General features: G+C 40.9%; 1 protein-coding gene across 3 annotated transcripts in view; it reads right to left on the reverse strand.

Annotated features, from left to right (window-relative positions):
• Positions 1–3584: 3584 nt before the first annotated feature.
• The window catches only part of relt (RELT TNF receptor), a 48550-nt gene continuing 28765 nt past the window's right edge, over positions 3585–23369 (reverse strand). For all 3 annotated transcript variants that reach the window (XM_078402997.1, XM_078402998.1, XM_078402999.1), the window contains 5 exons: positions 19304–19387; positions 17738–17837; positions 15819–16037; positions 10713–10875; positions 3585–6291 (listed from right to left, as the gene is read on the reverse strand). In XM_078402997.1, coding sequence (XP_078259123.1) covers positions 6280–6291; positions 10713–10875; positions 15819–16037; positions 17738–17837; positions 19304–19387 — 578 coding nt within the window. In that variant the 3' untranslated portion in view covers positions 3585–6279. The remainder of the gene's footprint in view (positions 6292–10712; positions 10876–15818; positions 16038–17737; positions 17838–19303; positions 19388–23369) is intronic.

A 23369-nucleotide genomic window follows, 5' to 3' on the forward strand; every position in this document is an offset into this window, starting at 1 on the left:
TCGAAGGGCCGAATGGCCTCCTCCTGCACCTATGGTCTATTGTACTAATCAAGAATCTATCTCTGCCTTAAAAATATCCACTGACTTGGCCTCCACAGCCTTCTGTGGCATGGAATGCCCCAGATTCACCACCCAGACTCTAGTCTGCGTAGAGTTGGCACATTCTCCCTGTGAGCGTGCAGGTTTTAGTTTAGTTTAGAGATACAGCACGGAAATAGGCCTTTCTGTCCACACTGACCAGCGATCCCCGCACATTAACACTATCTGCACACACTAAGGACAAATCTGCCGTTGTGCCACCATGTCGCCTGTTTTCTCTGGATGCTGCAGTTTCCTCCCACATTCTAAAGACATACGTGTTTGTAGGTTATTTGGCTTCTGTAAATTGATCCTAGTGTGTAGGATGCAAAACTGGGATAAGATAGAATTAGTGTACAAGTGATCGTTCATCAGCGGGGATTCAGTGGGCTGAGGGCCTGTTACCACGCAGTATCTCGAAAACTAAAATGAAGATGGCTTTTTTCAATCTCCCACACACAAAACTATTATATTTTTCATAGTTACAGAACCTTAAAGAAAATAAGTATCTGATTTAATGTTCCTTCTCTTGTTGCTGTCCTCAAGAATATTCACAATGTATAAATGAATAACACTAACAAGCATACTAAATTAACCTCACGCCCTCCAGCAAAGAACCGAAATTATAATTCACTAGAAGCAATATCAATGCTTAGACTTTGGCTGGAACTCACAACCAAATTAATTTAATTTGCAGACAATCCAGTGGGTAAACTTTATGTGAATCAACCTCTCACATTTTGAAAGGGTGTTGTGCAAAGGTATGTAACTATCAGACTGAGGCATGGTTTAAAAAAACAGTTAGCAAGAACTATGATGACACAACGTAGTGCCTTCTATGTAGTCTTTCTGAAATCAAGCCATTGTTACTATGCTTTTTGGATTGGCACCAATTCCAATCAAGTCTTACGTTCTCAGGAGAGAACCCGGTCTCTTCTGCTTTGCGTCAATAGTTTAAGCTCAGAGTCATTTTGGAGTCATTCCATAGATTTGTGCCTCGGAACAGGTTGTTTGGGCATTTAACTGTGCACACTATGGACAAGGCCAGGAATAAATGATGAGTCTTAAATCTACCCTCTGAATTTCAAAAGCTTTTCCAATTCTTAAAGGATGACCTTTCCCAGGACCTAGTCTTGCACGTAGAATGGTTGATTTGATGGCTACATCACAATGGGTGGTATATAGGCTGTTCATTTGGAGTGAACGATTGCATTGTGGTTGCTGTGGACTCGGATGCATTCATTGCTGCTGCTGAATGCGATGTGATGAGAGGGGGTTTCAAGGTCAAGGTAAACTGGACTGGCAAACTGGAAGAGGAATAGAGTGGGCTTTGCCATCCAGAATGAACTAGTTTGGCATCTCAAGTGTCTTTTCCCATGGAATCAATGTATAGATAGACCAGAATGGATGGGACTCAAGAACCCTTCACTCTAACACTTAACCAGCACACCATGATTAGGTTTAGGGTTATTACATGCACCAACGTACAGTGAAATATTTTTTTTGCATGTTATTCAAACAGATTAGATATACCACACATAGATAGAATCAGTTAAAACTCAAGTTCAATGGATAGAGTAAAGGGGAAGATGCACAGTGCACAATATAGTCCTCAGCTTTGTAATACATCAGTTCCATAGACAAAGTCCAATGTCTTCAAACAGTACATTAGCTTATGGAAGGACCATTCAGAAGCCTGATAATGGAGGGGAAGATGATATTCCAGAGTCTGATGGTTTGAGCTTTCAAACTTCTGTACCTTCTGCTAGATGGGAACAGGAAAGAGGAATGACCAGGGTGAGACAAATCTTTGATTATGTTGGCTGCTATTCCATGGTAGTATGAAGTGTAGATGGAGTCAATGGTGTGAAGTCTGGTCTGTATGAAGAATTCGGCAACATCCAAAACTCTCTGCAATTTCTTGCAGTCTTGGGCAGAGCTGGTCGCAATCCAAGATGTGATGCAACCAGATAATACTTTCTGTGGTGCAACTGTAGAAGTTTGTAAGTCACTGGAGATGTGCTGAATCTCCTGTTTCTATGTAGTACAGGCATTATTGTGCTTTCCAATCCACACCATTGATGCTACCTGGGGCATGTGCTCCACCATGCTTCTTGAAGTCAATAACTAACTATCTTGCCGACATTAAGGGAGATTATTGTTCTGACACCATGTCACTAAGCTCTCTTAATAATAATATATTCCTTTATTCGTCCCACACCGGGGAAATTTACAAAATTCTCTTGTCTTCTTACCGTACTGTCTCACATTGTTCAGCCCACCATGGTGGTGGCATCTGCCAACTTGTACAAACATGACTTCCAGAGTTTGGAGATGAGTTTGGATGTGATTATGACATCGAAAGCAGAGCTATAGTTAACAATTTGAGTCTAACATAGGAGTCCTTGTTGTTTAGGTGTTTCAGAGATGAGTTTAGGGCCAGGGAGATAGCATCTGCCCTGGACCTGTTCTGACGGTAAGCAAGCTGTCATGGATCAAGACTGGAGTTAATGTGTGCCACCACCAGGCAAAGCTTTCTCAGAGCACTTGATGATGGTGGATGTCTTGCCACTGGATGGTTGTCATTAAGAAGCACCACCTTACTTTTCTTTGGCACTGCATGACAGTGGTCTTTTTAAAGCAGGTGGAGACTGCAAAATGAGTCATGAGCTGTTAAAGATGTCTGCAAACACCTTTGTCTTTGGGATCTGTGTGGATCAGCTGGCAGTCAAGGACTCCATCCAGACCAGTTACTTTCCGTGGATTCGTGCTCAAGGTTAGTGTATGTACCCCAACCATGGAAGCTACAGAGGTCACGGAGGATTTCTCTTCCAACCTGATATGCATCCCAGAGACAAACTAATCCTCTAGTTGGGGTAAAGCCACAACTCTGCAGGAGTGATTGGCAAGGATGGAATAGGGAAGGCATAATAACAGGGTTCCTCATCAGACAAGGCACTTTGAACACTCATTGTAAAATTTTATCCTGTTTTGTCACAGAAACACAACTGCAAGATTTAACGGTCATTTTTAATCACAGAAAGAGGGATCACAACAATGTCACTTGCAATGTGCCAGGTACGATGGCTGGTGGACTGTCTAATCTGCTCTCCAGCAAACTGGCCCCAGGAAATAGTGTTGAGGGGTGCTCATACTGCATTATTCAAAGGTCAAGTCTGGTAAAGGAAATCACACATAGTGTACAAACCACTGTTCAGCTATTAGGTTTCCTCAGCAATTTAGATCTCTTTTGCAGTGTTGCAGTGCTAATTGTTTAGGTGCTGGAGCTGTCACTGGTGCCGGAGCGGCCACTGTTAAATTCCCCACTAGTTAAAATTCCCCACTGTCTATTTTGGCTTTTTATTTACAAAGGTGCCGGAGCGGCGCTCCAGTGAGCTCCGGCAGCACTGTACCCCCTGCTCTTTTGGACCTTAACGCGGTAGGTTGGGGGAGTTGAATTCTGATGTTTTGGATTAAATCAAGTTGAGCAAAAACCTGGTGGCAATTTCAGAACATTAGGAAATAAACTTGTGCACATCTCTGATGGTATGACAGAATAACAAACTTTATTTCATTGGCCAGAACCCAAATAAAAATGCTGCAATATAACCAACCAAAGATAAATACCACCCATGATACAAACATGGTCTATATTCAGTGCATCCACTAGATGTCCTAAAACTGTTACGACTAGGAATAAATTAGGTAAACAGTCATAACATACCATTAAAACAAATTTAAAAAAGGCAGCAATATGTAAATTTTCACCCAATATTAAAATACTGTAAACAAGTTGTACAAAAGGGGGTAGAATCAGGAATCTCATTTTCAGTGTTACACAACAGATTCCTTCTTTAATTACTCAGTTAAACGCACTAATAGCGGTCTCAATCTGCCATACATGATTTGTTTAAAAAATAAATTCCATTTCTCTGTAGCAGTGTGGAAATAGAAGTTTTTAAGACTTTGTTTGACAGGGACAGAGCTTCCCCTTAAAATAAGCCAGAAGCTGTAGACTGCAAAAATCAAACATTTAATTTACATCTTGGGTGGTCCCATGCTTACTGGCAAGATCAGATAGAGGGACAAGTTCCATACTTGCTCTAAAAATCCTCTTGGCCAATTGAATATTAAGTTCAAATTTGTTAGATGTAAAATTGCAGTGATTTTTTTAAACAAATATCCTATTTAAACAATTGGCCCACTTAAAAATCCAAAGAGAGTTTAAAATAAATGTGTACCAGCCAAAATAACCATCCTTACTGCATACTGCGAGTCAATGGGTGGCAATTTTTATAATTTTCTTTAAAAAAATTACATTTCAATAATATTTCACAAAAGGCTCAGTAATAAAACCAAAAATTGTTAAAGTCATTAAGTTACTACACCAAATCAGTGGAACCAATCCTCTTCAATGGCATGCAATCTACCCAATGCTGTTTCGAACAATTTAAGAATATAATATTATTCTGTTCCACCATCAATGGTTGGTTTGTGTTATAATTGATGGTTTGGGATGGTGGTGTATTTATCACAATTACCTCCAAAACTCAAGGCTCTAATCAGATGTATATTGCCTGTTTTTCTGACTAGAATCTCTTCATGACAGACACTGAATCACAATAGGGACAGAATTCACCAGAACTATTTCAAACTCTAGTTATTATTGTGTATATGATCCTCTGGTGCATGCACCAGGTAAATACGCCTCACAAACTGGTTGATTTTTATTGCACCAACAAAATAGCAAGCCGTTCCTTTCCCTCCCCCACTGCTGACAAACTTTCATTTTGCAAATGAGTTTAGCGTTCATTGGGCGTCAGTAGTACACAAAAGATAAATGGCGTAGCCATCAGCAGCAGTGTCAATGCTGACTTCTACCACTTGGGATATCTGCCTTCTGTTTTTCCCCTTCCCAGAGCATTTGTAGTGGCTATTCAATGAACTTGCAGCCAGCTCATTCTTCATACTTGGATAAACTGCAGTGCCACAATGTGTGATTTACCAGTTTCTGGTTGAGGTAACACAGCTGTTGCAAGAGTTGGCATTAACCACATCCACACAACCAGAAGTAAGTTGACAGATGAGAGGTGTGTGCTGTTAGTACAAGTTAAACATCACGAAATACCCTCCCTTTTCTTAAATAAATGGTAGCCAAGCCATGCCTAGATAGTAATATTTTACTTGTGGAGGTAGCACAATTTGTTATATTATTCCTTTTTTTTAAAAAGTGTATTATTGCTTTTTGACATTTAAATCTTTTTACAATGCCATAATTTACAAAGATAGAGAAAACTATTTAGATCTTTGACCATGTCAAAAGATATATTTCCATTGTTCCGGCCTTCAATTTAAAAAATGGCCAGGTTTGACCTGATTTAGACCATAGCATCGAGGGAATGTCCCCTTTTTAAATAGAGCTCAGTCACCATGACTTGTTCTTTGGGTAGTGTGGACCCTGAGAGAGCTTCAAACACTGGTCTCTTTTTTAAAAATAACTAAAACAACAAATGAATGTTGATAATCCTATTAATCACAAATTTTCACATTATGTTCGGAAATGGCTGCTTAACATCCCAGTGCTTATTGCTTTTTTCTTTAAATTTACACAGCGTTATCTCTCCCTACTCTTTGCCGGCTGTTTGGTCCTACAACCTAGCCTTGTTTAGGTTCACTGCATGGCCTCGTACTACATGTGTAATCACAAGGATGCTGCTAAGTTTAATTCCACAGAAGGACTCTGGTGGTCTTCAAATAGAATCTAAAAATCTCCAAGAGAGTATGAAACTTGATCAAACAAATGAATCAGTTTAAAAAGAAAATTTAGGGTCAACAAATAGATAAACAGCAACTTTATGTGCAGTTCAAGTTCCAACTTTTACAAAACAAGTTAATATTTAAAAAATAACAGGAGTCAAATGATGGGAGAATGATTTAGATGGTACACATTCCAGCTGTTGATGGCATCTTATTCCTCGAATCTCAGTTTTCCAGTTGTGTTCACATGACTGAAGGCAGCTTCCCTGCATTCCTTTTAGGGAGACAACATTTCCTCACCTTTTGCCACTAATAACCCACAGTATTTGGGAAAGGGATTTTTTTTTCTCTATCTTGTGTTCATATTTTCAAGGCTTGCATTGTCCACCTTTTCTCCAGCCCACACTAGGGGTAACTTGGACCACTTCAGGATCTTCAATAAACTCAGTCACCAACCTGTTTAATAGAACAAAATAGTGTTTTAAAACCTGATGAATAATGATATCCCTCCAATTCTTTTAGAGTGGAAGTCTGCAGTGGACAAATAAGAGGTTACTGTAAAATGCAATTGAGTCTTGGAGTTCTCCCCTACACCACCCTGCAATAGCTAACTCTCAATGTTAAATATATCATTCTTCAAACGTTTCAGCTATTCTTTGTATTCATGGGTATTTTCAAACTCTGATCTTCATTCAACAGGAAATTCACATTGCATGCCTGCATTGGTGAGATCACACGTGAGTATAGTATACAATATTGGTCTTGAAAAATGTTGATGTATTGAAAACAGTACAGAGAACTGTTTGGTCTAAAGACGTACAGATTTGCAGGTTAATTGGTTTGGTATAAATATAAATTGTCCCGTGTGTGTGTCGGATAGTTTTCAGGGATCGCTGGTATGGACTCGCTGGGCTGATGGGCCCGTTTCTGCAATGTATCTCCAAACTAAACCAAATATACTCAATTGATAGCTGGAATGGGTGGAATAGTGTCAGAGTCATACAGCACAGAAACTGGCTCCTGGGGCTCTCGCATCCTTGCTGACCATCAAATACCTATCCATACTAAACCGATTATTTGTCTTCTTTGTGTTGGACATTCAGGTGTTAATCTAGATACACTGATGTTGCAAGGGCCTCTGCTCAGGCAGTGGTGTTCCAGATTCTTGCCCTTCACTGGGTGAGGAAGTTCTTCCTTAGATCCTTCCTGGAGCTCTTACCCCTTGCTCTTGGATTTAGATAACTGCATTGCAGAATGTCCTTTGAGGGCAGGTCAATCAGGCTAGCTCAGTATCTCGAAACAAGAAACTGCAGATGTTGGTTTACACAAAAGCTAAAAGGACAAAGTGCTGGAGTAACTCAGGGGTTCAGGCAAAAATCTTCGGAGAAAATGGATAGGTACAGTCTGAAGAAGGATCCCGACCCGAAACGTCACCTATCCATGTTCTCCAGAGATGCTGCCTGAACCACCGAGTTATTCCAGCACTTCATAAGTTCTAGGAGCAGAATTAGGCCATTCGGCCCATCAGGTCTACTCTGCTATTCAATCATAGATGATTTATCTTTCCCTTCCATTTTCCTGCCTTCTCCCCATAACATCCGACACCCTTACTAATTAAGAATCTGTCAATCTCCGCCTTAAAAACATCCATTGACTTGGCCTCCACAGCATTCTGTGGCACTGAATTAGTAAGTTCGGTATCTCGACTGAGCATGCGCACGTCGCAAGGGCTAAACATTCGCACTGGCTGATTTGCTGCGTGTGTACAGACCTGCGTTTCATCCGTATTTTCCAGTTTTGCTTTGTAAGGTAAGAAAATACTGCTTTAAAAAATATTAATTAGGTGTGTTTATGGTTAATTTGTACTCCAGTTGACACAAAATGCTGGAAAATACGGATGAAACGCAGGTCTGTACACACACGCAGCAGATCAGCCGGCAAGAATGTTTAGCCCTTGCGACCTATGACCTGCGCATGCTCAGTCAAGATACCGAACTCGCTTATTCCAGATTCACCATCCTCTGACTAAAAACAATCCTTCTCATCTCCCTTCTAAAAGTACATCCTTTTATTCCGAGGCTTAACATGACTTCCTGTCACACAACAATGCAGATGACACTTGTAAATCTGTTAGTCACCGTAACTCATTTCCATTTCCTCTGGTTGTACCACAGCGGCCTCACAATGCTCCCTCACCAACTCAGTGGGTAATTTTCCAATGTACTGTTTTAAACTAAATCATGTGATTCATTTTAAAGCTTGTAAGTTACAGTTATTGTGGGGTTCCAAGAACTTCAAGTATCAAGCATATACCAGGCCTCATCTGTCCTGTGCACAACACATTTTGCAATCAATCAAGTCCATTCAAAATCCAAAATCACAATTTGTGATTTCATTTTGAAGCACAAACTATGTAGCTGCAAGTTTTTAAATACATTTGTTCATAAGAATGCAATAAAGATTAAATTATTTTCATTTGGTGTTTTCCACCTTGTTAGGAGGATTGTTAAATTTACACTCTGAATGTATTTATTGGATTAATTATGATGACAGAAAGGAACTATAAATTTGGAACCGGAGTGAGGCCTCCAGCCTTCTGCTCTGCCAATCTGCAAAACCATTGCAGATCTCGTGTCTTTTCTCTGTTCCTGTCCTACTCCAATTCCCTTAGATGTCCAAGAATTGGAAATTAAACTGAATAGACTCAACTGAACATCTACAGCTTTCTGGGTAACAAATTCCAATGTTTTACAACCCTCTGCATAAGGAACATTTTCCTCAATGGCCAAATTTTAGCCTGATACTATTTTTCGGCCTTCAGTTTTTGGACATCCCTCATTAATCTCAGAGGTCTGTCAGTCTCAATGACATCACTTCTCATGTTTACAAAATACCCAATAAATGCAAATTTTCTTCAAACATTCTTAGTAGCACAACCCCAACATCCCATGGATCAGTCATATGTTATGCCATATTCTGTGTCAAATGCAGTTTAATTCAGGCAAGTGCAAGGTGTTGCATTTTGGCAAGACAAAACAGAGCAGGACTTTTCATGAATGGTAGGGCCCTGGTGATTATTGTAGAACAGAGGTATCTAGGAGTACAAGTACAGAGCTCCCTAAAAGTGGGTTTGCAGGTAGATAGGGCGATGGAGGCAGCTTTTGGCAAGCTGGTTTTTATCTGTCAGGGAATTGAGTTTAGAAGTTGGGATGTTATGCTACAGTTGTACTAGATGTTGGTTATGGCTGCACTTGGAGTACTGTGTTCAGTTTTGGTCACCCTGCTATAGGAAAGATGCCACTTAGCTGGAAAGAGTAGAGTAGATTTACAAGGAGGTTGCTGGGACTTGAGAGCTTGAGCTATACGGAAAGGTTGAACTGGCTAGGACTTTTTTTCTTGGAGCATATGAGGTTAAGGGGTAATCTCATAGAAGTAGATAAAATCATAAGGGGAATAAATAGTATGAATGAATGAAAGTCTTTTTTTCCCAGCGTGGGGGAAATCATGAACTAAAGGGCATAGAAGGGGAAAAGATTTAATAGAAATCAGAAGGGCAACTTTTTCCACACAGAAGGGTGGGTATATGGAATGAGCTGCCAGATATAGTAGCTGGAGCAGGTACAACAACAATACCATTTAAAGGATACTAGACCAAGTGGACCTGTTGGGCCCAAACCTCTCCTGCATTGGTGCAGCACCCTCTCCTCCCCCCCCCATCCTCCCCTTCCTCTTCCCCCTCCTACTCCATCCCCTCAACCCCCCTTATCCTCCCTCCTCCTCCCCCTCCCTCCCTAGGAGATAGATTTAAACTTTAAAATGTGAATAACTAAAAATATAACACTGATTTCAATGAAACTTCTTCCATTAGCACTAAAGGGACGACGGTGAGTAAGGTGGGCCTAAAATTGTTGCTCTATCGTGTACCGTTTTGTCTGTAGTTCAGGAACAAGCAAACAAACAAACGCGAGTTTTAGTATATAGAAGATTTGGATGCACATGGATAGAAATGTTTAGAGGGACATGAGTTAGAAGGGACTAGCTTCAATGGGGCATCTTGGTCAGCATTTCCCTGCTATTTAACTCTGACTAAGTCAGTATAACTTATTGAATGCAAAATGAAGGCCTTATTTAAGTGCAATGTTTCAAACTGCAAACAGGATGCTATAAGCTATAATGAAAAAAGCAGTAATCAGTAACCACAAATTACCAGATTGTCTTTCAAATCAGGTCTGGTCTACTAATGCCTGTCATTGAACAAAATCTGCCAGCCTTATCTGATCTGGCCATGAGACCCACCAATATGGTTGATTCTTAACTGCTTCCTCAGTTCAGGGCTAATCTAGAGTGAACATTAAAGGTTGGTATTGACAGCAATCCATAAATAAATCATGTGTGCCATTAAATGATTCAGATTCAATCTTCTTTAGTGAGAAAAATCTTTAAGTGTCAGAGAATGAAGGAATTGTGGAGAGATAAGAAGATTTGCCTTTTGTAAACATTCTATCAGTTAATCTGCTTTAAACAAACAATCTGGTGATGATGCAGCCAATAATTTAGAACCGCAGATGCTGGTTTAATAAACCAAAGATAGGCTCGACAAGCTGGAGTAACTCGGAATCAGGCAGCTCTCTGGAGTAAAGGAATAGGTGACGTTTGGTGTCGAGACCCTTCTTCAGGGGCGAGGGAAACATTCATTTTGTAACTTTATTGGCGCCAGGAACGTGGCGATTCTTTGCCTCAATGAGGTCTGCTGTATGATTTTACCAGATTGTATGCAAAAACAAAGAATTTCATGGTATCTAGGTACATGCAACAATAAAGTATCATTGAATTGAATTAAATGCAAGTCAAGAGCCTCAGAGATTGCCCACTCTTACCTCTTGCTGGCTGGCTGTGTGTTTTAAGCATTCCATTGAGCCCAACAGAGATTTTTGGTCCATTAAACTGTCACAGGTAATGTCCACTGAATCATTTTCCTTTGAGAGATATTTCCCATCGGGTAAATTTGGCTTCTGTTCAGGAATTTGAGTAACACGAAACCTGTCATAGTAAGGAGAAAATACCGAAAAGTTAAAAAATGTATTACGAATAATAAATTAATATATTTTTTAATGCCCTTGAATTTTGGCTATATTATTGTAGCTCTAGAAAAATGCATTATAATAATTAATACATCTTCAAAAATCTTTAAGCATCTTTCAATGAAAGTGTTTTAGTAAAAGGAAAACAATTGTGGCCCAGCACTTTAACTCCCCCTCCCATTCCCAGTCTGACCTCTCTGTCATGGGCCTCCTCCAGTGCCATAGTGAGGCCCGCCGGAAATTGGAGGAGCAGCACCTCATATTTCGCCTGGGCAGTTTGCGGCCCGGTGGTATGAACGTCGACTTCTCCAACTTCAGATAGCTCCTCTGTCCCTCCCTTCCCCTCCTCCTCCCAGATCTCCCTCTATCTTCCTGTCTCCACCTATATCCTTCCTTTGTCCCACCCCCGACATCAGTCTGAAGAAGGGTCTCGACCCGAAACGTCACCCATTCCTTCTCTCCCGAGATGCTGCCTGACCTGCTGAGTTACTCCAGCATTTTGTGAATAAATCGATTTGTACCAGCATCTGCAGTTATTTTCTTATCCTAAAAAGGGAGATTTGGGTGGGGTGGGGGAGGATGGTGAAGAACTTACCTGCTTCTGAGTGGCATTTCTCCTGCCTTTAGCCCACGATGCCTGCACCAAACACGATGGGCTACTTAAACTAAGCCCTTCTACCTGCATGTGATCCATATCCCTCCATATTCATTTGCTTATTTAAAGCCTCTTAAGCGCCACTTTTGTTTCCGCTTTCACTACCACTGCTGGTGGCATGTTCCAGGCACCCAGTACTATGTTGAAATGAATTATACATATCTCGTTTAAACCTTCTCCCTTGTAATATAGCATTGCCTTTCAGTATTTGATCTTTTTACTCTGGTAAAAAGGGTCTGACTGTTTACACATCTTTATCATTTTATACACATCGATTAGGTCATCCCTCAGCCTCTGACATTCCAGAGAAAACAATCCAAGTTTGTGGAAACTCTATTTATAGCTGATATCCCCTAATCCAGGCAGCTCTCTGGAGTAAAGGAATAGGTGACGTTTGGTGTCGAGACCCTTCTTCAGGGGCGAGGGAAAAGTCCAAGTCAGCATGGATTTATGAAAGGGAAATCATGCTTGACTAATCTTCTGGAATTTTTTGAGGACGTGACAAGTAAAATGGATGAAGGGGAGCCAGTTGATGTAGTGTATCTAGACTTTCAGAAAGCCTTTGATAAGGTCCCGCACAGGAGATTGGTGACTAAAATTAGAGCACATGGTATTAGGGGTATGGTGTTGACATGCATAGAAAATTGGTTGGCAGACAGGAAGCAAAGAGTAGGAGTAAACGGGTCCTTTTCAGAATGGCAGGCAGAGGCGAGTGGAGTGCCGCAAGGCTCGGTATTGGGGCCACAACTGTTTACCATATCTACTAATGATTTGGAAGAGGGAATTAGAAGCAACACTAGCAAGTTTGCAAATGACACAAAGCTGAGTGGCAGTGTAAACTGTGAAGAGGATGTTAGGAGGTTGCAGGGTGACCTGGACAGGTTGAGTGAGTGGGCAGATGCAGTATAATATAGATAAATGTGAGGTCATTCACTTTGGCGGCAGAAACAAGGAGGCAGATTATTATCTCAATGGAGTTAGGTTAGGTAAGGGGGAGGTCCAGCGAGACCTGGGTGTCCTTGTACACCAGTCACTGAAAGTTGGCGTGCAGGTACAGCAGGCAGTGAAGAAAGCTAATGGAATGTTGGCCTTCATAACAAGAGGATTTCAGTATAGGAGTAAAGAGGTTCTTCTGCAGTTGTACAGGGCCCGGGTAAGACCACATCTGGAGTATTGTGTACAGTTTTGGTCTCCTAATTTGAGGAAGGACATCCTTGTAATTGAGGCAGTGCAGCGTAGGTTCACGAGATTGATCCCTGGGATGGCGGGACTGACATATGAGGAAAGATTGAAAAGACTAGGCTTGTATTCACTGGAGTTTGGAAGGATGAGAGGGGATCTTATAGAAACATATAAAATTATAAAAGGACTGGACAAGCTAGATGCAGGAAAAATGTTCCCAATGTTGGGCGAGTCCAGAACCAGGGGCCACAGTCTTAGAATAAAGGGGAGGCCATTTAAAACTGAGGTGAGAAAAAACTTTTTCACCCAGAGTTGTGAATTTGTGCAATTCTCTGCCAGAGGGCAGTGGAAGCCAAATCACTGGATGGATTTAAGAGAGAGTTAGATAGTGCTCTAGGGGCTAGTGGAATCAAGGGATATGGGGAGAAGGCAGGCATGGGGTATTGATTGGGGACGATCAGCCATGATCACAATGAATGGCGGTGCTGGCTCAAAGGGCCGAATGGCCTCCTCCTGCACCTATTTTCTATGTTTCTATGTTCCCACTGAGTTACTCCAACATTGTGTCTATCTTAAGTGCAAAAAAGATCAATTGGGCCACGGCTACAGCATTCAGCTCTGATCACCACAGTACAGAAAAATGTGAAGGCCAGAGGAGATTTATAAAGATCATGGAAGTATTTTAGGTCAGAACTGTGGTCTCACCAAGGTCCTGTATAATTGTAGAAGGATATCTGTCATCTCATTCTCTCGTAATACCATTTGCTAACCTAATTACTTACTGCATGTGAGCTATCATTGAGAGGCAAGACACCTAAGCCTATTTGACATTAAAATTTCTCAGTCAGAATAGGTTGCAGATCAGACGACGATTTACTCAAGCAGAAATGTCAATACCCTAACCCCTGACCTCAAATATGTAAAGAAAAGAAATACTGCAGTACTTCGAAACCCTGTTGAAAATCAGCCCATGTCAGTCATTTAGAGTCATCGACATATAGCCAGAGAAAGTGACATGTAGGAGACATGCATTCTTTGGGGGCATGTGAATTGGAGATGGATTGCCCAGTAAAATATTAGTTTTAGAAAATTACACAATTGTCAACACTGAACCAGGTAAAAATTCATTAGTATGAAGTAGAATGGTAGTCACTTGTATACAACGAAAGACTCTGTGAAAGGTCTTATTCATTTGTATGCCATTGGCTGTCTGTACATTCTACAGCAGAGTATTTCAATGTACTAATTAAGCGTTATATTTTAGTAACAGTGGGAGAAAATGTTAATTTAATTGACATGTGCAGCAGACCAGAAGAATGTAATGATGATTTAATTGTTCTCAGCTTTTCTGTCCTAGGTGAAAACAGTCACAATATCTAGTCAATTCCATTCAGAGTGAGCAACCATGATTAAATAAATAACCAGTGTTCATTGTATGGACTCACTCATGGAAAATGGGCAATTGGGAATGGTAAAGCAGGGGTATTGCTGACATATTGTGGAAACGCTGCTCCATGTGACTTGGGGAAGGGAAAGAGGTGATGAAACTTTAAATTTGAAGTAATTAGGACTATTCATTGATGGTCAGGCTTGTGTAGAGTCTAAACAACGGCACAGTGTAGTTGAAGAAAATGGCCTATTCTTTGCTGTATTATAAATGTGAAAGTTGACTCCAGGTCATGAGGAAAGGATTCAGAAATCAGTAATAACAGCAAACAAAAAAATGTGAATAATCAGCAGGGCCGTTGACATCTGTGGGGAGAGAGAAAGATTTAACTTTTCAGATAGATGAATTTCTAACAGAACTCATGATTTGTTAACTCTTTCTGGGTCTGAAGATCCTACATAGATAATAGGTGCAGGAATAGGCCATTCGTCCCTTCGAGCCAGCACCGCCATTCAATGTGATCATGGCTGATCATCCACAATCAGTACCCCGTTCCTGCCTTCTCCCCATACCCCTTGATTCCGCTCGCCCTAAGAGCTCTATCTAACTCACTTTTGAATGCATCCAGTGAATCGGCCTCCACTACCTTCTGAGGCAGAGAATTCCACAAATTCACAATGCTCTGTGTGAAGAAAAAAAAATCCTCATCTCAGTTCTAAATGGCCTATCCCTTATTCTTAAACTGTGGGCCCTGGTTCTGGACTCCCCCAATATCGGGAACATGTTTCTTGCATCTAGCGTGTCCAATCCCTTAATAATTTTATATATGTGTTATAAGATCCCCTCTCATCCTGCTAAATTCCAGTGAATACAAGTCCAGTCGCTCCATTCTTTCATCATAAGACAGTCCCGCCATCCCGGGAATTACCCACGTGAACCTCCCTCAATAGCTAGAATGTCCTTCCTCAAATTAGGAGACCAAAACTGCACACAATACTCCAGGTGTGGTCTCACCAGGGCCCTGTACAACTGCAGAAGGACCTCTTTGCTCCTATACTCAACACCTCTCGTTATGAAGGCCAACATGCCATTAGCTTTCTTCACTGCCTGTTGTACCTGTATGCTTACTTTCATTGACTGAAGTACGAAGATACCCAGTTCTCATTGTACTTCCCCTTTTCCTAACCTGACACCATTCAGATAATAATCTGCCTTCCCGTTCTTGCCTCCAAAGTGGATAACCTCACATTTATCCACATTATACTGCACCTGCCATGCATCTGCCACTCACTCAACCTGTCCAAGTCACTCTGCATCTTCAAAGCATCCATTTCACAGTTCACACTGCCACCCAGCTTTGTGTCATCTGCAAATTTGCTAATGTTACTTTTAATTCCTTCATCTAAGTCATTAATGTATATTGTAAATAGCTGCAGTCCCGGCACCGAGCCTTGCGGCACCCCACTATTCACTGCCTGCCATTCTGAAAGGGACCCGTTAAACCCAACTCTTCGTTTCCTGTCTGACTTGTTGGAGTTTCAAGCATTTTATGATTTTAAATGAAGTTTTCATTATTAATGTTATGTAAATGTCTGGCAGAGTAATTTGTATATTGTCGAAAACTATAGATGATCTCCAAAATGAGAAGGCATGGTCTTCAGTGCAGCAAGATGCTTACCTGCCAATAGATAGGATGGTGATTTCACCAGGCCTACTGGCCCTATTTCCCACTTTGACGGATTTGGTGGTGTTTCTGATCGGTGGATTCAGCAGCAGTTCCGGCCACTTCTTCTGACTGCACCTAGTACAGCTAGAACCCAACGGGGTTGTAGAGGTCTGTACCGTGTGGATGTGATGATGTTTACATAATTTGGGAATAGTCAACAATGGAACAAATCTGTAGAAAATACAAGAGGGTGTGAGGCCTGACCTTGGATAATTTTACCAATAGTGAATTCCAATGCAATAGATCATCAATGGAATAGAGTTTGCACGTTCTCTGTGACCACATCGGTTTCCTCTGGGTGCTCCGGTTTCCTCCCACATCCCAAAGACGTGTGGGTTTGTAGGTTAATCGGCCTCTGTAAATTGCCCCGAGTGTGTGGGGAGTAAATGTGAAAGTGGGATAACATAGAACTAGTACGAATGGGTGATCGATGGTTCATTTTCCCACATTCCCAAAACTCCAATGATTTACCATAGACCTACATTAGGAGGAATTTAGAAATGGCCAATTAACCCTCCGACCCACACATCTCAGCAATATGGGAGAAAACCGAGGCTTCAAGAAAAAATCCATGGGGTCACGGGGAGAAATATGCAGCACAATGGCACAATAGGCAGACCTGTTGTCTCAACTCCAGAGGCCCAGGTTCCCTCCTGACCTCGGGTGGTGTGTGAAGTTTGCATATTCTCCGCAACCACGCGGGTTTCCTAGATTCCTCACACCTCCCAAAGACATGTGGGTTTGTCGGTTATTTGGCCTCTGTAACTTAACCCTGGGGTGTAGGGAGAGGATGCGAAAGTGCAGATAACATGGAACTAGAGTGAACAGGTCAACGTGGATATGGAATTATTCCATAATATGCATCACACCATTATATTAATTACACAGAACAAATGGCTTTGCAATTCATCTGTGGGAAATTCAGGATAATTTTCTTTAAATTAATAGGGTCTTATCAGTTTGCTTTATACAGTCACAGATCAAATTCTTAGCTATTATTTAGAAAATCCCAATAATTGCAATGAAAAGAAATGGAGATTATCAATGCTGCAGCTTCCCACAGCTCTCTCTTATTAATGCATGTCTATTTGAATTCAGTAACTGCTGTATCAGGTGGCAGGTTGCCTGCCATCTGATGCAATTTTCCATTTGCTTTCAGTAACTCGTATGGCTGTCTTACACACCAACATTATCAGAGATGTTTACAGTGGAATCCATCTGTCTGGATCTAAGACACTACATTTGAACCAAGTGATTAATTTGTTGTACATGCAGCAGTGACGTTAAAAAAACTTGCAGTTAACATTAGCAGTTATCTCTCTACAAAAGGACGAGTTCTCTACTCTTTCAAAAAAGATGTTTAAATGCAAAAACTGCATCCAAAAAGGCCACTCCTTTTGTGATGGCTTACTAACAGATTATGTGAGAGGAGTGTTTGTGAATGAAATGGTTGTAACCACTTCATTCTGTTTTGAATGTACATTGAGTTGAAAGTTCAATGTTATCTGGCAGAGGCTTTGTCCGTTCAGAGTCCAGGCAACCTTGTTCAATGAGTAGTATAATGAAAGGATGTACCTCACAAGTAGTATACATTGGGTGGGCAGGAGGATCCGGGGAGGGAGGAAGGGGCACAAGGTCAAGATCATCATTGGAGTTCTTTGGTGTGTGACTTGTAGGAATCTTGGCTGCAAATTGAATGTTTAGCGAATGGTTAGAATTCTGTACATGTTTTGCATTAACCAGTTTAATTCTATGTTGTCATCAAAGGAGAGCAAAAATGACATGCATAAAGATGTGTTCCATCACAAACTCATCCTGATTCCTTTAAGAAAAAATGGTCACAGATTTTAGTGCATTTATTGAAAACTTACCTTTCTGATACATTTTTCCTGATTTCTATCATATTGTTGGTGGTGCTTTCCTTCAAGAGTTCGTGCTCCCTTAACATCTCCTGCAAGGCTGCAGCATTTTCTGTCATTAACAAACACAATTATAATATGTTTTTATAAACGCTCTGCATCGCAACACTGATAACATCGGACAATAACCTGCTTCACAATCTCAAAGGCAGCTGCTCAGGCTGTTGTCCAAGAGACTCGCTCAATATTTTATTCTTCATTGGAGAGTCAATCAAGAGAATTGAGTGGGAAGAAAGTTACACTTTCTTGAAATGTTTATATACTAATATTCAGAGTTAGTGTAATGAATTAGAAGTGAATCTGGAACCAGCTTAGACTGAAATTTCTTAGCACAATGAACAAAGCCAAACCCCAGCTATGTCTCAAACTAGCAGCAGTAACATAACAGGATTAATGGTGCTTGCAGTGACATGTAAATTGCATCACAAGTGTCCTTGTTCTGTACTCCACCCTATAATATCCTGTTTATGATTTTGGCAGTGATAGTGCACGGAGGCAATCTTCATGACAATTCTTAGCAGATAAGTTGCACATTCTTTTGAATAAACAAAGGTCTCATCTTTACTCTCCCATATTCTTTACTCCGAAATGCTGATGGATCTGACTACAGTCATAGTGCTGAGTAACCATCTGCTGTTGGCTTCAGGCATTCAATAATGAACAAAGAATAGTACCTCAGTGGGTCAGGCAGCATCTCTGGAGGTGATATCACAAGAACACAAGAAAATAGGAGCAGGAGTAGGCCAACCGGCCCCTCGAGCCTGCTCCGCCATTCAATACGATCATGGCTGATCCTACCCCAACCCCCTTCCCACTATCGCCCTTCTTCCCACCCAAAAGAACCGTGTGATCTCCTGGGAGAGGCGAAAAACCGGATAAAAACCCAGGCCAATTTGGGGAAAAAATCCAGGAAATTCCTCTCCGACCCCAAGCTAGGCGATCAAAACTTATCCAAGAGATTACTCAGGTCTTACTATACTAACAATAGCTCATGTCCACTTCCCTACCCGCTCCCCGTAACCCCTAATTCCCTTGTCTATTAAAAAACAATCTATTTCCGTTTTAAATTTATTTAACGTTTCTGCTTCCACAGCTCCCTGAGGCAGCGAATTCCACAGACTGAGTCTGTGAAGAAGTTTCTCCTGAGTGAAGAAGTTTCTCCTCATCTCAGTTTTAAAAGAGTCCCCTCTTATTCTAAGACTATGCCCCCTAGTTCTGGTCTCCCCGATCATCGGAAACATCATGATGTTTTGGGTCGAGATCCTTCAGTCTGAAGAATACTTCAGCCTGAAGATGCTGCCTGGCCCGAGTTACTTCAGCATTTTGTGTCTATCTTTGCTGGAAACCAGCACCTGCACAAAGAAAAGTAGTATTTGGCTCAAGAACAGCAAGGCCTACATGATGTTACTGCATTCCTCCCACATCTTTATATTGATGAGAGACCATGAGGCATTGGAGCAGAATTAGGTCATGACCCCACACTGCAAAAGGCAATTGAATGAATAAATCAGTGCTAACCTTTTTTCCCCGTGATCAGCCGCACCAACACACCGATTGTGTCTTCGTTGGTATCATCTGGACTGAAGGGAATCATATTAAAGGCTGCAGTAAAAGAAGAAATAAAAATGAAAGTCCCTTTGTAACCGAGGTGGTTTATAAGTCAAGTCAAGTCAAGCCAATTTTATTTGTATAGCACATTTAAAAACAACAAGCAGCTTGTCTGTTCACTACAGGGTTGATCAAAATACCCAGTGTTCATCGATATGAACATGAGCTACCCATGCAGAGTGCATGGTTTGGAAAATTGTGAGTGCATGGCTGTCGGCATTGAACGTGGAGAACTTGTCATTTGTGCTTAATAAGATTCACTGCTACCGGTAGCGCAGCGGTAGAGTTGCTGCTTTACAGCGAATGCAGCGCCGGAGACTCAGGTTCGATCCTGACTACGGGTGCTGCACTGTAAGGAGTTTGTACGTTCTCCCCGTGACCTGCGTGGGTTTTCTCCGAGATCTTCGGTTTCCTCCCACACTCCAAAGACGTACAGGTATGTAGGTTAATTGGCTGGGTAAATGTAAAAAATTGTCCCTAGTGGGTGTAGGATAGTGTTAATGTACGGGGATCGCTGGGCGGCACGGACTTGGAGGGCCGAAAAGGCCTGTTTCCGGCTGTACATATATGATATGATATGATATATGATATGATATGATATGAAGTGGCGACATATAGGAGGAAATGACAGGCCACAAATATTGGCTAAAATAATATTTCACACTGCACAAATACCTGCAAGATTAAATACTCCAAGGGCTGCATTTGAGGATACAGCCTAAACCAGTATCTTGGCTGAGCAGTGGTTGGATTAAATGCTGATATAAGTGCATATAAACTTGCATTGGGTGAACTTTTATTTGAAATTGGTAAAAGTTATTGGAGACATGGCAAAGTTTCCTCAGTCCACTGAGGAAGCAGGTGTTCATGTACCTTCTTGGCTGTAGCATCTAGAGAGATATTTTATTTTTAAATGTTGGTGTATTTTTTCATTTCAATCTCAGTTCAGTGCAGCAAAATAAAGTTCATTTTGGAGATCCAAAACATGGTGTGTGTGGTTGGTTGTTCACATGGTGAGTTGATGTTCTCAGAAATTCCATGATGAGTAGTCATCTGTTGGTTGTGTCGCGAAACTAGCTCGTGGGAGTCCTGAGGCAGAACTCTACCCTGTTTGAAATATGTGATGCAGTAATATTTGCGTGTTAAGTTCTGCTTTTTGTGTTTGGTTCCAATGATGACGACCAAATTGAATTTCTAAATCTTGAGTTCAATTGATACATGTCTTTCCATTATTTGGTATTAATAGAGGATGAACTTTATCAGTGTATAAATACAATGCATTTGAGAAACAGTTCTAAAACTGAATGCCACTGAATTGCTATAAATACCCAATGATCTCACTGGTATACTGATGGTCTTGCTACACTGGTTCACTCTACCTATCAGAGTCATGGAAAGATACAGCATGGAAATGGTGCCTTCAGCCTCTTACCCACTTATCAAACTCATGAACAGACCTCTTATATACCAAGGGTGCATTCTGGATCTCAAAATCTCTGCACTTTTTATATCTGTACTTTGGTAGCTGTAATACTATATTCTGCACTCTGTTTTCCTTTCTTTTTTTGGACTAGTTGATGTACTCAAGTATGGCATCATTTGCTGAGATAGCACAAAAAAAGTTTTTCACTGTATCTCAATATACATGAAGAATAAACCAATGCTGGTTTTTGAACAGGAAGGAACTGCAGATGCCAAAGATAGACAAAAAATGCTGGAGTAACGTCTGAAGAAGGTTCTGACCCCAAACGTCACCTATTCTTTTTCTCCAGAAATGCTACCTGACCCGCTGAATTACTCCAGCATTTTGTGTCTAACGCCAGCTTATGTACAACTCTTTGGAAAGTAGTTGCATTCCTATTCTTTGTTGACCGGGTTTCTGTAAATGAGCTTCATTTGGGGTGTGTACTAGAACTTTACACTGGTTTTAAAGTCAAGTTGGCTTGAGGCCAAGAAACTTGACAAGGAACAGAAAACGCCTGCTAGTTTTATCATAGACAGGAAGTGGCATAATCCCGAGGGACTACCCAGGCACCGAATATTCTGATTGGTCTATTGCAATTCTGCACAAAAAATAATTATCCCGTACTGGATTTTCCCTGACCCAAGAATATTTTAAGTGTATGTAAATATTGGAAGGGAATTTGATAACATAAAAAACATGTTTCTCCTTGGGAAAATATTTAACTGTGTGGCTATACAGCTTTATTGTTACCAACATTACGTTGCCATATTTATAAAAGATTTGTTTAAATATAATTATTTTCCCACCTTTTGAAGGCAGTGATCCCTGATAGGATACCATTCAGTGGCTATGAGCAATCCAACCTGATCAATGAGCCATTTTATCATGGCACACATCACTTAAGATTCTTTATGCAGAATTCATCAGCTAACAAATCAAAACAGAAACCATGACTGCTATTTTTTCCTCGTCCTGCAACCAAGAATATTGCCTATTTTTCCACCCAAAGGCTGATTGCTACCGATAACATGCTGACTGAGAAAGGAGTGGAGGTAACCTTCTAATTACATTTAATTTAATAGTGGGTGGCAGGAGAAATCCAGTCTCGATTTTTAACCAAACATTGCCATTTTATGAACAATTCCAGGCAATTAGACTGGATGTAGATGCTCTCAAATTTAACGCAGAACTAATAAATCAGTGGATGCTTTCTACATTCCAACTGTCAGTCCAGTTCATCAGCTTGCGTCACAGATCTGAACTGTATAAACAAATAGAGCTTGAGAAACTAATTACCTCAGCTGCATCTATTATGCAAGGAAGGGGCAGGCTAGCTCTGGCTAAAATTGTGGTTCCCAGTGGATTTACTCCAAGGGGCACAAGCTCATTGCTCTTTGCAAATGTTGTGGAGAAGTATGAATAACCAATGCAATATTCACACTTGGCAGAGCTTCCAAATTGTTGAACTCCAAAATATTCGTGTCCTCTCAAAAAGGTTAAGCTTCTGATAATATTTAATTGGTCCATAAAATATCAGGGAGTGGGGAGGGAGTTTTCATTGTTTCCGTATAGTGGGAAAAATCCATTGGGAGGTTTCCTGGGCTGTGCAAACAGGATGTGATAGCAAAATGATTTGATTACGGAATTGGTATGCAATCTTCTAACCAACCCCAATACATTTTCACAGCGTCCTTGGACATGGAAACGGGCCCTTCGGCATAACTCATTCATGTCCACGAATATGGGTGAAGGTGCAGGTAGTGTAGAGAAAGCAGGGATTCTGCAGAAAAACTTCGACAGGTTGGGAGAGTGGGCAAGGAAGTGGTGGATGGAATGCAGCATAGCAAAGTGTGGAGCCATGCATTTTGGAAGTAAGAATAAAGGCGTAGATTATTTTCTAATTGAGAGAATTTAGGAGAGAATTTAGGGAGAGAATTTAGAAATTCTTGGGAGTGATGGTACAGGATTCCCAATATGTTAATTTGCTAGTCGAATTGGTGGTAGGAAGGCAAATGCAATGTTACATTTATTTTGAGTGGGCTAGAATATAAAAACAGGGATGTAATGCTGAAGTTTTAAGGCACTGGTCACACTGCATTTGGAGTATTGTGAGCAGTTTTGGAAAGGATTTAACAGGACCCGAGAGGCATACCACCCTCAGTGTGAAAGAGTTGCCTCTCAGGTCCTGTTAAATCTTTACCATCTGACCATAAACATGCCCTCTAATTATTGATTCCCCAACCCTGGGTAAAAAGCAATATGCATTCACTCTATCTCTATCAATCTATGACTTTTCATCCAACTCATAAGATAAACATACATATATATATTCTCATACACACAAACCTCAGTGCTGCAATCTTTATTTACAATATGTCATCTATATCAATGATCAATGATTTGGATGAGAACATAAATGGCAAGATTAGCTGATGTGGGTGGTTTTGCATATAGTTGAGATGTTGTGAAAAATTGCAGCAGGATCTTGATCGATTGGCCAGGTAGGCTGGG

The sequence above is a fragment of the Rhinoraja longicauda genome, chromosome 7 (genome assembly GCF_053455715.1).
Source record: "Rhinoraja longicauda isolate Sanriku21f chromosome 7, sRhiLon1.1, whole genome shotgun sequence".
In the NCBI taxonomy this organism is placed as follows: Eukaryota; Metazoa; Chordata; class Chondrichthyes; order Rajiformes; family Arhynchobatidae; genus Rhinoraja; species Rhinoraja longicauda.